The sequence below is a fragment of the Acartia tonsa genome, chromosome 4, assembly GCF_053477335.1.
Source record: "Acartia tonsa isolate MP-2025a chromosome 4, ASM5347733v1, whole genome shotgun sequence".
Taxonomy (NCBI): domain Eukaryota; kingdom Metazoa; phylum Arthropoda; class Copepoda; order Calanoida; family Acartiidae; genus Acartia; species Acartia tonsa.
The window spans coordinates 21,904,652-21,921,277 of record NC_137263.1 but is presented as its reverse complement, the minus strand read 5'-3'; the positions used below and the strand labels follow the sequence as shown (position 1 = coordinate 21,921,277).

The following is a 16,626-nucleotide window of genomic DNA, read 5'->3' as shown; positions in this document are numbered from 1 at the left end:
CTAACAGTAATGAAACTAAATTGTTTAGCAAGCTTAATAATTCTGTTATTTGTTGCTTCTTATCTTTTAAGGATTGGACTCAGTAAAGTTAATTTAAAGTATTTTGATTATAAATATACATATAATTTGATTTACTTCATATACTCGATTATAAATATGCGACAATATTTTTTACGATTGGATTTTTTGATTTCTTTTAGTCTTTTAAAACAAATGAGTAGCTTTTAGTTTTAAATTCTAAATAAGGGAATTATAGACATAAATAAATAAAGTATATTTGATTAAATAATCACGAAACCTTACACAGCTAAATACTCTAGAAATGAAAAACATAAGCAAAAAGAAATTTAACTTTAAAATTACTTTAATGGTTCTAGGGGGGATATTTTCCCCCCACCCTCCAGATCTGTCTCCACCACAAGGACGTCTAAGCTTTTTATTTTTGTGAGGGAGGCAGGGTATTAATATTAATAGGGGTAATTCAAATAGGGGGAGAATGAATGGAGTGTGAATTTTACCCCATTTACATGGAAAGGTACTATTTCCTAAATGCTGTATAGGCACCCCCAAGTTTCAATAACCATCTAAAACACAGAAATTTGAGCAAGTTAGTCTTTAAAACTTTTGAGCGGACAATGAAAATTTCAGGATTAATGATGAAACTGGACAGAAAATCTGCCTTAGCATGCTAATTGAGCCTTCGTAAAATTTTGTAATAGCGACGTAATGGCTTTGAACCCTACCTTAACCCGTCCATTCCATCAGATCTTTTATGAAGATATGTAATTTACACTTTTAATAGAAAAAATAACAAAAAAAATTAATGTATGTAATGTATATTTTACTATTAAAATACTCATTAATATAAAAGTAAAAAATGTATGAATTAGATATAAAATCTTCACAATATAGTTGTACAGTATACATAAGTTTATTATTTAAAGATAATATCAAGTCGGAAATATGAAGAAAGGTGATTTTTTAAACCTTGCAGCCTGCTGAAGCTGTTTATACCTAGTGCCAATTAAAAATGACGTCATTCAATAAAAATGACCAATCATAGTCAAATACACATACTAAATTACCAATGGCAGGTCAGTATACATTTAATTGACCAATGGTAGGCCAGTATGACTTTTTTTATAGGCACTATAAAAAGCTTCAAGTCTGCTATTTAGGCCAACACACTGACTATACAGCGTGTACATTTGCAATAACTAGTTCTGCAAGGCCTACAAAAATCTAAAATTAGACACAACAATCCACAGGAAGCGCGCGGTAGTAGAAAAAGCGCGTAAGAGCGTTTGTGTTCCGCCTAATGTGCATTATAAGGTCTTTTTACCGTTCCAGATTTATTGCAGGCATTATAGAACCAGTTCTAATACATTGCTATTGTAAGCCGTTTGGCCGTACGTAGTAGCCTTCCGACTTGATTCAAAGAAAATATGAAAAGTCCAGAATTTAAATTTAAATTTTAATGTTAAAATGTCTAAGTAACTTTAGCACCAAACTATTGACTAGAATAACAGTAGAAATTAACTAAAGTTTTGAGTATAAAAATTATGTTTTGAGCTCTTTTTTTTATTTAAATAATCACCGAGTTTGCACGGTAACGTCTGGGAGTTATTTTAGTTCTTTATTTTGGGTCGGATATTTAAAAATGAAATATTTACGGGAATAAGGGATAAGTGAATCATTGAATGGAATATAAATTAATATTTACTGAAATTTAATAAGTAAATATTAATTACTATTCCATCTGACTATTCCTTGTATTGTATACATATTACATACATAAAGTAATGACACAACTTTGAATTTGCCGCTGAAATGAACCAATCCTTTGTCTCCTTATCAAATACCAGTGTATTATTGGTTGATCTTTCGACAGAGCGATACGTTATTGGTTAATCTTAGCGGCAAATAAAAAAATAGGGAAATTGTGATCTTTTAAAGTTAGATATTAAACTATTGAAAGATATTACATTTATAATCAAAGCCCTATCTAACAATCAAATTTATTTTTAAATAGGTATTAAAAATTAGGCTGAATTAATTTGAACTTTGTTTTTAGGCCACAGATTATGTTTGTTATAAGGGATGGGTAAGGACTTTGACTAAGAAAAAGTGAAAAATTGAATATATTGTAAAAAAATCTGCCAAAATAAATGAGTATTGGAAAATCATATAATAATAATAATATGTTTATTTAATTGTTATTTAAGTTTATTTTAGGGTCAATTTATATCAAAGTTTTCATAGTGCCTATAACAAATTACGTCATACTGGCCTACTATTGGTCATTTAAAATGTATTCTGGCCTGCCATTGGAAATTTAGTTATTGGCCTATCATTGTTTATTTTTAGTGTATGACGTCGTCTTTTTTTAAAGGCACTATAAAGAGCCACATTTATATATTTATATTTAACTATATTTGATACATGTAATGAAATGACGGGGGAAATAATCTGAAAGAACTGAATTACATTGTGTTACATATAAAATTAGAGGATTTTGTCAAAGCTCTCTATAGTGCCTATAAAAACGACGTCATACAATACAAATTACCAATAGTAGGCCAATACACAGAATAAATTGCCAATGACAGGCCAGTATACATTTTAAAAGGCCAATGGTTGGCCAATATGACGTCATTTTTATAGGCACTCTAAAAAACTTCGATTTTGTCTGGTATAGCTCATAATAAATGATAGTTTCAGTACCATTTAATGCCACTTTGATCGTTATTTAGACAAAATATATACTTATTGAATGAAAAACATTCTCAAGCAAATTAAAAAATTAAAGTTTTCTAAAAAAGAGGGGGTTTTATTTTCTTATTTGCCTGAAAATAGTTTTAAATGACAGACTTACCATCAAATTTATAAGGAAAGATTTAAAATTATATTTATAAAAATTGTATGACAGGCACTCTCCATCATTTGGCAAGTGAATCATATATTTTCCTCCTCCCACCCAACCAGCACATAAATTATGAAGAAAAAAATGCAGTTTCTAGGCCATTTCAAGTTGGCTTTTGAGAGCTCCAGACGTCTTTGGGCAGCTAAAGAAACGTGATAAAAAAATTATCTTTTAGAGGAGGGGGATAAGTTAGTAACTCACTTACCAAATAAAGAATTTTACCAATTTGAAAAACTTTAACGTTATAAAAAGAAGTTACATCTGACTACATATAATTATTTCATTAATTTGACTGAATTTTGTTTTAGACTACTAAAATTATGTTAAAATTATACAAAAATGGAAGCATTGAGTATTGCGAAAAGTATGAGATGCTGTAAATGAAATATTCTAAACTTTTACAGTCCTGTTAATAAAGTTTAAATTGAAAAACAGGCGCGTGCACAGGAATTTTAAAGGCACAGTTTAATTTTTCTAGTATTGCTTCGAAACCGAATAATATCCGCTGGATTAGATTAAAATTACAATCATAATATTAAAACCAGTTTTGTTAGCCCATGCCTTTGGGATTGTTGAAAGTTGAAGATTGTGTAAATAAGAAAATTAAACTATAAGTTGAAGAGGGGTGTAACACCCCCCCCCCCTGTGTACGCCCTGGTGTAAAAGCTTGCAATAAAAACAAGTACAGCAGCTCAATACATTGCATAATCACAAATATTAATTTATCTGTTTGAATATTTTGAGTTTGTTCTACACAAAAATATAACATACAAACACACTCGCTCTTCATTTCTTTCTCGTATTCATATGATGAGTTTAACTTTACAGTCTAGTGTTTTTAGGAGTTCACCAAGTCGTCGCCATTTTGTTTCTAGTTCCCGCCAAATTTAAATCTGTAGCCTGAGTATATGCTTGGATACCTCTTCAATCTTGCAGCCTACTGCAGCAGGTGAATATGAATATGAAGGTGCACTACTCACACTATTACTGCCTGATCTGTCCAGGAATGGATGTTTGAGAACCTGGTGAAGGGCCAGCCTGGAGGCCGGATCATACTCCAACATTCTGGCAACAAGATCCAACATCATAGTCTCTTCCTGGCCCTGCAGGCTGCTGTGACCGCAGCGCCGGTACTGGGCCAGCGGACGGCAGTGTTGTGACGCGTACCGGGCGGCCGGCGCCGTCCAGTCCCAGGTCAGGCGGCCCGACCGGTAGAAGCTGGTCTTGGTGCGGCGGATCATGTGAGCGGGAATGTCGCCGAGGATCCTGCTCATCATGGCCAGGTGCTCCAGGTTGTCATGGGTCTGGAACAATGTGTGGCCCTGAAAAAAAGGAAAAAATTAGAAATGTTCATTTTAATAATAAAACTACAGTGTGTAAAGAAAATCCAACCCTTTGATCTGACAAAATTTGTCTAGAAGTCATAACGGACTACGCGTTAAAACAAAGGCATTCCCCTGCTCTTAAAATTTGTGTAATGCACGGGCAAGAGAAGCGCTACATTTCACGCCGAAAATGAATTATTATTTTTATTCATAGCTTATTCAAAAGCAATTGCCAAAAAAGGGAAAAACAATGATATATTCATTTTTTCCCAAATTTAACATGACTTTTTATTGTCTCATTGTATGTACATGAATATACTTATCACTTTTAACGTCCTTTGTTAGCTGTAAAATGATGAACTGCCCAAACACACACACATACACACACACACAAACTAACACTTAAACAGAATGGGATTGGCCACTGAAATGGATATAGAATATACGTGGATATTATATGACAGCGGAAAATTGTAGATTGCAAATATGAAACTCATTTATTGTTCAGTTCGTTCATCCAGTAGGAAGGGAAGGGTTCGGATTAAGTGGGTTGATGAGGGGTAACGTTATTTTAACCCGCTGCTAGTTTCACTTCATTGGAGAACGAGAAAATCTGTTGTATGATCCATGTAATAATAAATCCATTGCCAATGCACTGTAAATGAATTAGTTTCGTTCAAATAATTTAAATCAAATATGGCCAATAATATAAAAGAAAATTTAATACGGATACCTAATTTTTAGCATATATATAATGAAATCATAGATTTTTTGCTATTAATTTGAGTAGAATTGAATAACTTTTATAAAATAATTTTATATGTAATTATTTCAGCAAGGACTGGGGTCAGACAGTTATATCTCTCACTTCTATTTAAACATGCCGAAACAGAAAATCATTGGTGAAGCAGCTTATTGTGCCTACTAAAAAATGATGTCATACAATAAAAATGACCAATGATAGGCCAGTATACACTTTTATTAACCAAGGGTAAAATGTATACTGGCCTATCTATCATTGGTCATTTGTATTGTTTGACGAAAATTTTATTTGGCAATAAAATCTGCTTCATTTTTGGTATATAGATTTAAAGAAAGAGATAGGATAATGGATGTGAAATAAATAAACAAAAACTTTTACTCTTGATATCTAAAAATTATTGAGTGTAAGGATCGAAATTAGGTTAATTATAACCACCATTTATGGGTTTTTTTTGTTTTGGTGTATTAAAATTCTCCAATTAAGATAGTATATAATTAAGTAAGCAAAATAACAATAAATAATAATACTAAAAAGGTGTAACCATTGAGTGTGTTGTGTTTTAAATGATTTATTCTTCTTATTAAACAAATCATAGACAAATCAAATATGATAATATTACATATTATAAACATATTTATATATATACATGTTAAAACATAATGTTATATTTTGATTTATATTGATTTCATATTACTTTTTTTAAAACAATGGAGATCGGACGTTATCTAACAGCTAAAATACTTTGTATTGTCCTTATATTCTAAAACAAAATCTATAAAATTAGTTACTAAACTGTAATTTAATCCGATGGAATTAAGTAGTTTTATGGTAAATTGTGCTAACAGTAAAGTTTGTGAGAAAAAGTTATCCTCATTCCATCTTATAATACATTCTTCCTTGCTTGCTTTTAAAGCCCTATCTTTTGCTATCAGTATAAGTAAAGTTATTTGTGTGAAGTCATCCCCTTTAAAACAATCATAATAAATATTAAATAAATAAAAATTTTCTTTTAGAAAGATAAATTCAGGACATTCATTATTATATATTTTATCCAAAAATGTGGCCATACAGTGAGCAAAATATTTTGCAAACTTGCATTCAAAAATTGCATGCTCACTGTCATTTATAACTTTGCATGATTTGCATAAATTGCTTTCAATAATATTCCATTTAAAAAGTTTGTTAGAGCTAACTAATGTACGAGTAAATTGTTCAAAAAGAAAACTCTTAAAATACATAGTTATGGGCAAGTTAAGTATTATATTAAAACTATATTTAAAACTTTCCATGTCTGGGAACCATTTTTTGTCAATTTTTCGTGAATTCAAAGAAGGATGTGCTGACCAAATCTTTTTCTTGTGCATTTGCTTAAAATAAAGGGCAAAAATGGAAGGAGAATTAAATGACATTGTCATGATAGTTTTATTTGAGTTTTTGCTTTGTTTTGAAGAAATACATTCTAAAGTATTAAACTCAAATTCATTTGATATATTTTTAACTATTTTTGCTATTTTCTCATATAATTGGTTATGTCCAGACAAGGTTTGCTTTAAATTTTCGTTTATAATAGGAAGATAGAGAAATTTATGTTTAATTGGCATGCATTTAATAATTGATGCTAATGTAACAATATTAGAGTTAGTGAGTATTCTATTTTCTGCGTTAGTAAATTTAATATCTTTAGACCAATAAGATGTTGAGATAGTTGAGTTAAGAAATGTTAAAGGCTTCTTTTCCAATTCTTCCATAAAAACACATAGTTTTCTGAAGTTTTTTTTATCCTGCATTGGATATAGCAAATCGAATTTTGTTCTGTACTTTCTAATAGTCTTAGAGCCAAAATTTTTAGTTATGGAAGAAATTGGAACATGCTTGTTTGCAAGAATTATAGCTAGATTTGATTTTGGGTACTTTTCAGCATGTTTTAATACATTAAAAAAACTAGTTAACCAGATTGAAAAGCTCTGTTGTTCTGGTAACAGCATATTAAGTCCCCCATCAATAAAATCTAACTCTATTCTTTTTTTAGCTACTTTAAATCTATAGCCAGAAGGACTTGACCAAAGAAATTTAGATGTATGTTTCCAAATTTGTTTGTTCATTGCTTCATTTGGACTATAAACTCTATAAATATGAAATGCTAATGAATTCATGAAAGCAAGGCAAACATTTCTTCTTTTGAATATGTTTGATCCATATATCCGTTGGCATCTCTTTATGGTGTCCTATCCCTTTCACAAAAGTGTCCAAACTCAAAGTGTTTTAAAATCGCAAAAATCACAAATCAATTAATACAACTATTATATGAAGGTTTGATAACAACATACAAATGTCGATATAGTCATATGACAGATAAGCCCTCTTTATGTATCTTTAATGTCAGTTGTGGCCCTAGTCAACATAACCCGAAACAAAGCTAAGGAATTCGAATAGAATTTGTTTTTTAATCATTAGTGTTTATATGGAGTTTTAATTAGCAATTCTTACAGCTTTTCCTATCTTATCCCTCCTAAATGAATAAAAAAAAGAATGGGGGAGGTGTTTTTTTTCTACACCTAATCCCGGCTGGACTACCCAGTCCCCAATTAAACCTACCAAAAGTAAGAAACAAGCAAACGAAAAACTTTTATTTACAATCTTCACAAATTAAATGTGGGGGGGGGGGAGCTGTTTTTCTTTGCTTGACCAAACACTTTCAGGAAACCATCTAAGAAAACAGGCAATATGCTGCTGTAATAGAACACCTCTCTCTCTCTCTCTCTCTCTCTCTCTCTATCTCTTATTCAGTGGTTGCGCGTGACTCACCGTAGTTCCATTATAGTTAACAACACATATTAAAATGACAAAGACCAACCCAATCTACTCGCCATCATCATGTTGCAGTACAACATGTTAAGATAAAGATAAATATTATATCCTATACTAGAGGCTGCGCTCCTATTTATTAGGGGCTTGAAAACCTTCCATGGACCTATGTAAAGCTTTTTTAAAATCGGTTAAGTAGTTATTCAAATCTTCAGCTTCAGACAAAAAACCTTACTACTTTTCATAATAGTAGAAATATTAAGAATTTATTGGGATAAAAATGATTGCCTTTTGTCCTATCCCTGTTCAATTACATATACTCCCTTTCCGTAAAAATAGCCTAAACCCCACCCTAAGACCCATACGTAGCTCTATAGTACAACCCAATAGGTCTTTTAGATGACTTTAAATACAAAAATCTATTAGTATTCTTCTATAAATATTTAACCATCTATAATGATGAAAAAGTGAGTTGAACCCAATACTAAAAAAGCTGTTTCTGAATTGCATTTTGCGCGCACTAAGTTATTCTTTTTTGGTTCTTTTCGTGCAAAAATGATAGGGCTAGTGAGCACGCCAAAGTTTGTGGAATAATAGGGGCTACTACAAATTGGCAAATTTTATTTTATTCACTTTTTTATTATTAATCGCATCGTATTATAGACAGCTTTCCGCTGATAGTAAAATAAAAATTATAAGATTAAACCCATTTTTGTTGAAGGGTCCCTAAACTTGTATCAATGTTATGTTTTAAAAGCGAAGCTTTTCTATAATTAGGGTCGGTCCGTACGTCCGTCCGTCACAGACGGATAGCTTTTTTCGTTAATTTAGGCATGTTAGAATTGTCCTTTGATTTCAATCTTTGCATGCTGATTCCTTTAGTAGTTAGGTACGAATTAGAAAACGTAGCAACTCTATAATCATTACAAGAATGTCCGTACGTCCATTTTAAACATGTTGATTTTTTTTACTTTTTTAACAACAAATTTGTATGTGATCTAATCATCCGATTGATCTGATTTTTAATATGTTGATTCCTGGGACAACAAAGTATAATTTTATAAGCGAAGCAACTCTATAATCAAGTCCTAAAAATGTATGTAATTCCATAAAGATTATCCTCTATCAAGTAGTTTTTTAACAAATTTACTTACAATTTTGCTTCGACTCTTATACTGATTATTCCGTTCTGCCACTAAATAAGTGTTAATTTCCGTTTTTTTCCGTACTTCGCTTTTATGGATGTTGTCATCCTTGTTTTTATTTTAATTGCTGTCGAAAATTTTCTGTAATTTGGTCCTATGGTTTGATTTTTAAGTTTGGCTGAGAACCAGTTCTAATCCAGCGGATATAAATCGGTTTCGAAACCATACTGAAAAATATTTTATTAAACAAATCATCTTTAATATCAAGGTTTCTTGGTTATATAATATTTTATATAAGAAATGATTTATGGTTTGTTATGCATATTTTCTTCTTTGATCCTTTTAGGCTGCCACAAAAATGAAAAGGGTTGAAAAGCATTATTTTTTAAAATGTAAAAGCACTCATTTAAAATAGTCAGGGATCTAAAGGGATAAGACAATGGCTGATAAATTGATGTACATCCCCAATGATGACACACAAAATTACCCCTTCTGTAGATTATAATTAGTGGTTGAAACGTTTGGATACTTAATTAAATGAACCAACCAATCAAAATTCAATGAAAGTCCCCGAGGTTGTTAAGTCAACGAATAAGAAAACGTTATTATAAAACTTTGGGGACTAGTGTAATAAACAGCTCAATGTCCCATACCTTCCTGAGAATGGTGCATTTTCCTAGGATGATTTCAGGGTTAAAGGGCCATGGATGATAAATTTTAAAAATTCTATTTCCAGTAGCTCTATAATATCGAGGGCAAGAAAGGGATATAGATTAAATTATCGATCATTGATCCCTCCCTCCCTGACTAATTCAAGTTATGGCTAAACAGATGCCTTAAACAGAAATGACACTCTTCACTCTGCAGAGTTGGAAAATTAAAATGCAATTAAAATTTTTGTTTAAAAGGTTTAATATCAATGTTTATCCACCCCCACAAAATAATAATTGTTTTAGGTTTTTTTTGCTTAAGGAAAAATCTTTGCCATCTAAGATTACTACAAAGATTTTCCACATTACGGTTTGTCCATCTGTATGGTATTTAGAATGTTAGATTTGTCCTACCAATTAAAACCAATGAGGATTCTTATAAAAATAAGGGATAATTTTTAAAGTGCAGCGACTCTTTAATCACTACCAGAAAGTCTGTTCAACCTACTAATCGAACATGAATATTTATTAGCCTTTAAAATGTCTTAAGCGTAAACACTCTATAATTGGTATTTATATATAGTTCTATCACACAAGATTAGCCTTTACGTCGCTATCAGGTAACTGAAGTGATAAGACATTGGACGATGAATTGATTTACATCCCCAATGCTGATACACAAAATTACCCTTTCTGAAGATTACAATTAATGGTTGAATCGTTTGGACACTCAACTAAATGGACCTCCATTAAAATTCACTAAAGACCTTAAAGTTGTTATGCCAATAAAGAAGAAAACTTTGAGGACTAGTGTAATAAACAGCCTATTGTCTCCTCTTTCTCTGGTAATATTGCTTTAAATTATTCTAAAAAATATTTTTTTCTTTGTTATCTATTTTACCAAAGTTGAATCTTTTGAATAATAATCATCTGTTTTATGCTTTTATTTCCCAAAATTGAGCTAATCTTTTTCATAAGTATAGACCATAATAGCTCAAATATTTTTAAAAGCAAAGCTTATCTATAATGAGGGTTGGTCGGTCCGTACGTCCGGAGGGGTTAGCTCTTTTAGTTAATTCAGACATTTTGGAATTGTCCTATCTATTTAAAACTTTGCATATTCATTACTAAAACAGTTAAGTACGATTTTTCATTTCTGACACTCTATTTTAATGTCCGTTTGTCTTACCATTTAAGAGTTTCGCTTTTATGGATGTTGTTATCCATGTTTTTATAACTTATAAGCTTTATATATTTTATTTCATTTGCGTAGCAACTCTAGAACTAAGGAATGTCAGTACTAAGGAAATGTTTGTGCCGGAATTCAATGACAATTCTCAAAATATGAATGAACTAAAATGTTATGTGATATAAAAATCTTTTATAAAACGGTTATAGCTAAGCTCCTTTGGACGTAATCTAAGCCAGATTGAGAAGAAACAAAGGCACAGAACCAAATGAAATGCAAAAGTGTTTTGGTATTTGTAAAAAAATTATTATAAATTTCAAATCTGACGTTTAAAATTGAGGCGATGAAATAAAATGATTAGAAGCATGAAACTGCCTTCCGGGTAATTTTTGAAGCCAATTTTGTGTGTGTATTTTGAGCGAGACTTGCAGGGAGGAAGGGAATATGGATATAGAATATACGTTGATATTATGACAAGGATAAAAATTGTCAATTTAGGTTGCTAAAATGGACATCGTTTATGAAAAGCAATAATAACAATCTTTTTTAACCCAGTAATTAGAAGAAAGTAAGGATCAATCTTTCACATAAAAATTAAGGGAGAGATGGATTAATTTATCAACCATTTTCATATTCCTAACACCCTGAAGAAACGCTATTCTAACGTATTGATGATTGTATAAGCATTTGATTACTTAATGTTACTTTAGATGAAGGTGTTGAACGTTAAAGGAAGATTCGAATATTGGCCCTAAACGCGTCATAACTAAAGACGTTGAGATTAAAATAAAAGACAAAACTCAATATTTCATTTTCTTAACCCCTTTACAGTCGGGCCCCTTGCCGCATCTTAATCGGTCGGGGGGGGGGGGGGGGGCGTCTAAGTCAATTTTCGCTTCCTTCCCCCTTTTATTTAACAACCTTTGTTTTTAGGTCTTTTTTTACTTAAAAATTTCAAACGGCTGTAACTTTCTTATTTTTGAAGCTAGAAGAAAATTTTTTTTCCAAAAAATGTTTATCTTTATGTAAATTTTACATTAGAAATATCAAATATAAGTTTCAGCGGCCGCAGCTGTACTTGGCAGCTGCCAGCCGCCGCAGTCGGCGGTCGGCGGGAAAACGGCGGCGGATCTTCATGAAATTTTAATACGTTATGTAGACATGTAAGAAAAGCTTAAGTTTAAAATTTGAAATCTCTAAGTCAAAAATTACGGCCACAGGAGCCTTTTAAAGATTTCTGGAGACATGGAGGATCAGGACCTGCAGAATCATACCTGGAACCTGAAAGTGACTTGAACACCTGTATTTTATATAAGGATGTACTACTAGAGGATTTTTTAGTATTTTGGTATGATAAAATGCTTTGTTTTAGTCAAAAAAATATTTTTGCTCTTTACCTGGATGACCCTGCCAGGTTTGCTGGCATCCTGTGCCCGCCAGGATGGAGATATTCAAAAAATTCCAACTCTCAGTTATATGTCATACCCATACTTAAAAAGTCAAGCAGTTTGGGCTCTTTATCTTTCACACACAGAAAATGAGATAGAAAAAAACAGATGGGGGGGCGTTCAACGCCCCCCCCCCCCGACCGTTAAGGGTTAAGTATCTTTTTAAAAGATTAATAGATACTTAAATTTGAATTTTTCTATTAACATACGTGATAATGATGGAAATAAAATAAATTAAAGCAAATAGCAAGGACAAACATGTCCATAAATAAAGCAGCACTAACTAACAATATATAATATTTTGTTTAGATAAAACAATTTTGAAATTCGTCAACAATTAAATTTTAGGATTAAGGCCGGACAGTCTGCCTTTCTTAAAATAGATAGATGTAGATTATAAGTGGATATTATGACAGGGGAAAAATTGTCGTCAATTTAGGTTGCTAACATGGATGTTTTATATTGGTCAGTTAGTTCATCCAGTAGAAGGGGGGAAGAGGATGGGGTAAAGGGGTTTAATGGGGGAGGGGGATTCGTTTTTTTACCAGCTAAAAGTTTCACTTCATTAGAGCACATAATAACCTGGTGTAGGATCCAAGTAATAATAAATCCATTGTCTTACAAACAAACGCTAACACAAAAAATATATAGTAGCTCCGCTGCTGAAAAAGCAGAAATATTTGGTATTTCCTGTGCTAGGGGGGAGGGGGGGGGGGTGGTAATATTCCCAATAACCCATCCACATTCAATTACCTTACCACAGAATAACATTAGTTTCAAGCTACACACATACACAGACAACACATATACACAAACACAAAATATAAATAAACCAAAACCAAAAAATGACTCAATTAGAATATAAATCTATGTACTAAGCTTTTGAGATTTAAAAAGCCATGTGTTATTAGGAATAGGTTCCTTTTATGATAAGAAAAACGATCAAAAATTGTTTTTTTTCTTTAATTTAGATTTATTCTTTCCAGTATGGCTTCGAGATCGATTACTATCCGCTGAATTAGAACCGGTTGAAACCATATTGAAAAATCATAAAACAGACAATTTTTCAATATTTAATATTTAAATAAAAATCATAAGATTAATACAAGTTTTGTTAACCTGGGGGTTTGACCCTTCGGGGAAAAATATTTAAATTTATCATTTTAATATCCGCGTAAAGCTGTCTGTAATACGATTCGATAAATAACTCTGTTTAACACTTTGTACACCAAAGAACGTCAGTAAGTCAATTTGGAATATCAAAAAATATCAATCTAACCTCAAATGATTTTCATATAAAATTAGAATTGATTATAGCATCGGTTTTGCACTAAATAACATGAATGAATAATGGAATGTTTTTATTTTTAGAATAAAATTATTACTGGAAAAGTAATAATGAATACTTTTTTATTATAAAATTGATTTTGAAGACAAAATTAGAGATGACGTTCTTCAACTAAAATAACAAGGAAGGTTCTGTTCAATAAAGTAGCGAAAAATATATAAGTGGATTTATTATTACTTGGATCTTACACCAGATTTTCATGTTCTCTAATAAAGTGAAACCTGTAGCGTGCTAAACTAACGATCTCCCCAATCCCCTCCCCTCCTAATAGGATTGATCAATAAATGACAGGGGAAATAGGAACCTAAATTGACGACAATTAATCCCCTGTCATAATATCCACGTATATTTTACATTCATTCATATATAACACTTTTTTGCAGTAATGTTTATTTGATGGTATATTTAGTAAAGAAATTTAAGCAATGAAGGCTTTTACGAACGGATATAAGCAGGAACAGACATTAATTATAAAGTAGCAGCGCTTCTTAAAATTTAATCTGTTGCCTGTTGGTTGATAATTATCAAGTATAGAACAGTCTGCTTTTCATCTCTCAAAATTTTGGCTTATTGTTTTAGACATTCAAATGAAGGCATGAGTGCAAAAGAAGCCAAGTGTCTTCTCGTAGGCTTTTAAACTATTTTCTAGTCAAATATTTTCTTCAGTTAGTGTCTGTACGTCCCGTTGTTCCGTCACTTCATTAGGGACTGCTCTGCATTATAGAGTACCTTATTGCGTATGAATGGGTTAATTGTGTGACTTTAGATTTAATTCACAGTTTTAATCAACTTATAATGATAATTATAACATACAAAATATTGCTGCCAAAAAAGTAAAAAATAGCATGTTTTAAATGGACTTTCGGGTAACGAATATAGAGCTTTGTAATCATACCTAATTGTTATAGGAATCAACATGCAAAGTTTGAAAGCAAAAGTACTATTTTAACATGTCTAACTAAAAGAGTTAACTGTTACGGACGGGCGGCCCGTACCTAATTATAGAAAAGTTTTGCTTTTAAAAAAGTGACTGCAAGTACAAAGAGTCAGACACACCATCTACATTACTTTAGATCCAAAAAATACAGACAAAGAAAATCAATTTCATATCAAACATTTGATAAGCGCATTGTATTCACACGGTGAGATCTTTTTTACATGAATTAAGGGAAATATAAAGTAGGGAAAAATCTAAGATGTAAAATAGATGTATATTTGGCTGTCTATCTCGTTTCGTTAAGTTATTTAAAAATCTGCACAAAGGGAACCATTGTATTAGTCCCGAGGTGAATTCTTAAAAATCAGTGAGGCAAACTATTAATTTAGAGGGGATCAATTTTCCTCACTAAAATTTTAGTGGGGCTAACTGATTTAAGTGGGGCAAAAGTTTTTATAAGAATTCACCTCTGTTCTAATACATAAACTAGCTATGTGCTAAAAGGTTCTTAAATATTACAAGTTAATTGTATATTCTTGTACCCGTTTATTTCGAAGCAGCTAATATTAAAAAAATTGACGTCATACAATACAAATGACCAATGATAGGCCAGTATACATTGTTATTGATCAATGGTAAAATATATACTTGCCAATAATTAGTCATTTGTAATGTATGACGTCATTTTTTGTTAGGCACTATAAGCTGCTTCCTTTATTTCTGAAAATTTATACTGTTTATAGTATGAGTAATACTAATGGTATCAAGTTAAAATCTCTGAATTCACATAGTTGCCAGTGAACGAGGTAAAACTTCTTTGTTAAGCTTTACTTACATTCCCAATTGAAACAAAAGAGATTTATGAAACAGTTTTAATAAATACATGCAATTATTTACATTTGTTTTCTTTTAAATTTTAGGTTTTTTAGTTTTTCTTCAATTAAAATCTTTCTTTCAAATGATACAATAATTTAAAAAAAAAACAGATCAGTTCTTTAGATATGTATAGTAAATTTAATGTTTAAAGGGACGTCACCGAAACTGTCCCAATTTTGTATAACTTTTGCGGAACAAGTTCCAATTACGTCATATTTTTCTTTCCCGAAAAAGGGAAGGGGGAAGAAAATCTCTTCAAAAGAGATGGGGAAAACCCCCTTTTCTCCCATCTCTTTTTTCTTCCCCCCTTCCCTTTTTTTCTTCCCCCCTTCTCTTTTTCGGGAAAGAAAAATATGACGTAATTGGAACTTGTTCCGCAAAAGTTATACAAAATTGGGACAGTTTCGGTGACGTCGTTTAAAGGTATTTAAGTCAAGTAATAGCGAAGTTAGTAAAAAGAATTTACATTTTGAAACTCAATTCCACGTACATTTCGTTTTAAAAAGGACATTGACAAATCCACGCAAAATGTAGTAACGCTACAATGAATACACTTCTTACTTGTTTCCTTTCTGCACACACATACACACACACACACACACACTTACACACGAGTAAGTAGTCGCAATATTGATGGCTGTGTGGCTTTAACTCTTGCGCGCGTGGGCGAGCATTACTTTCAACAGGGGGGGCGGGGGACATACTGATTTCCAAGACTATATAAAGAGAGATACTCACCAGGGATCTAAAGGGATAAGACAATGGCCGATAAAATTATGTACATCCCCAATGATGATACTTAAAATTACCCCTATTAGTGATTGAAACGTTTGGACATTCAACTTCATGAACAAAACAATCAAAATTCAATAAAAGTTCCTTAAGTTGTTAAGCCAACTAAAAGGAAAAAGTTATTATAAAACTTTAAGGGCCTAGTATAATAAACAGCCCAATATCCCCTCCTTCCCTGGCTACTCACACAGATACATGACAATGGATTATTTATTTTTATATGGCAAACTTTCTACCGTTATGGTCTTTCATTCCCCCACACTCCTATCCCCCCCCCCCCTAAATGTCTTTTTCTATTTGATTCATATTTTTTTGAGTTCTTTATTTCATGAATAAATAATTGTTTTTCCATCATTTTAAAATATTATTTAGGAGTCTAATACTAATCCAAAGCTTTCATAAAATTGTATCATACGTCTAAATCA

General features: G+C 31.7%; 1 protein-coding gene across 1 annotated transcript in view; it reads right to left on the bottom strand.

Moving 5' to 3' along the window:
• Positions 1–820: 820 nt before the first annotated feature.
• Positions 821–16,626, bottom strand: part of LOC145316438 (uncharacterized) — a 73,158-nt gene continuing 57,352 nt past the window's right edge. Inside the window, exon 4 of the mRNA XM_080156918.1 lies at positions 821–4,245. Within this exon, the coding sequence (XP_080013044.1) occupies positions 3,811–4,245 (435 nt within the window). The 3' untranslated portion in view covers positions 821–3,810. The remainder of the gene's footprint in view (positions 4,246–16,626) is intronic.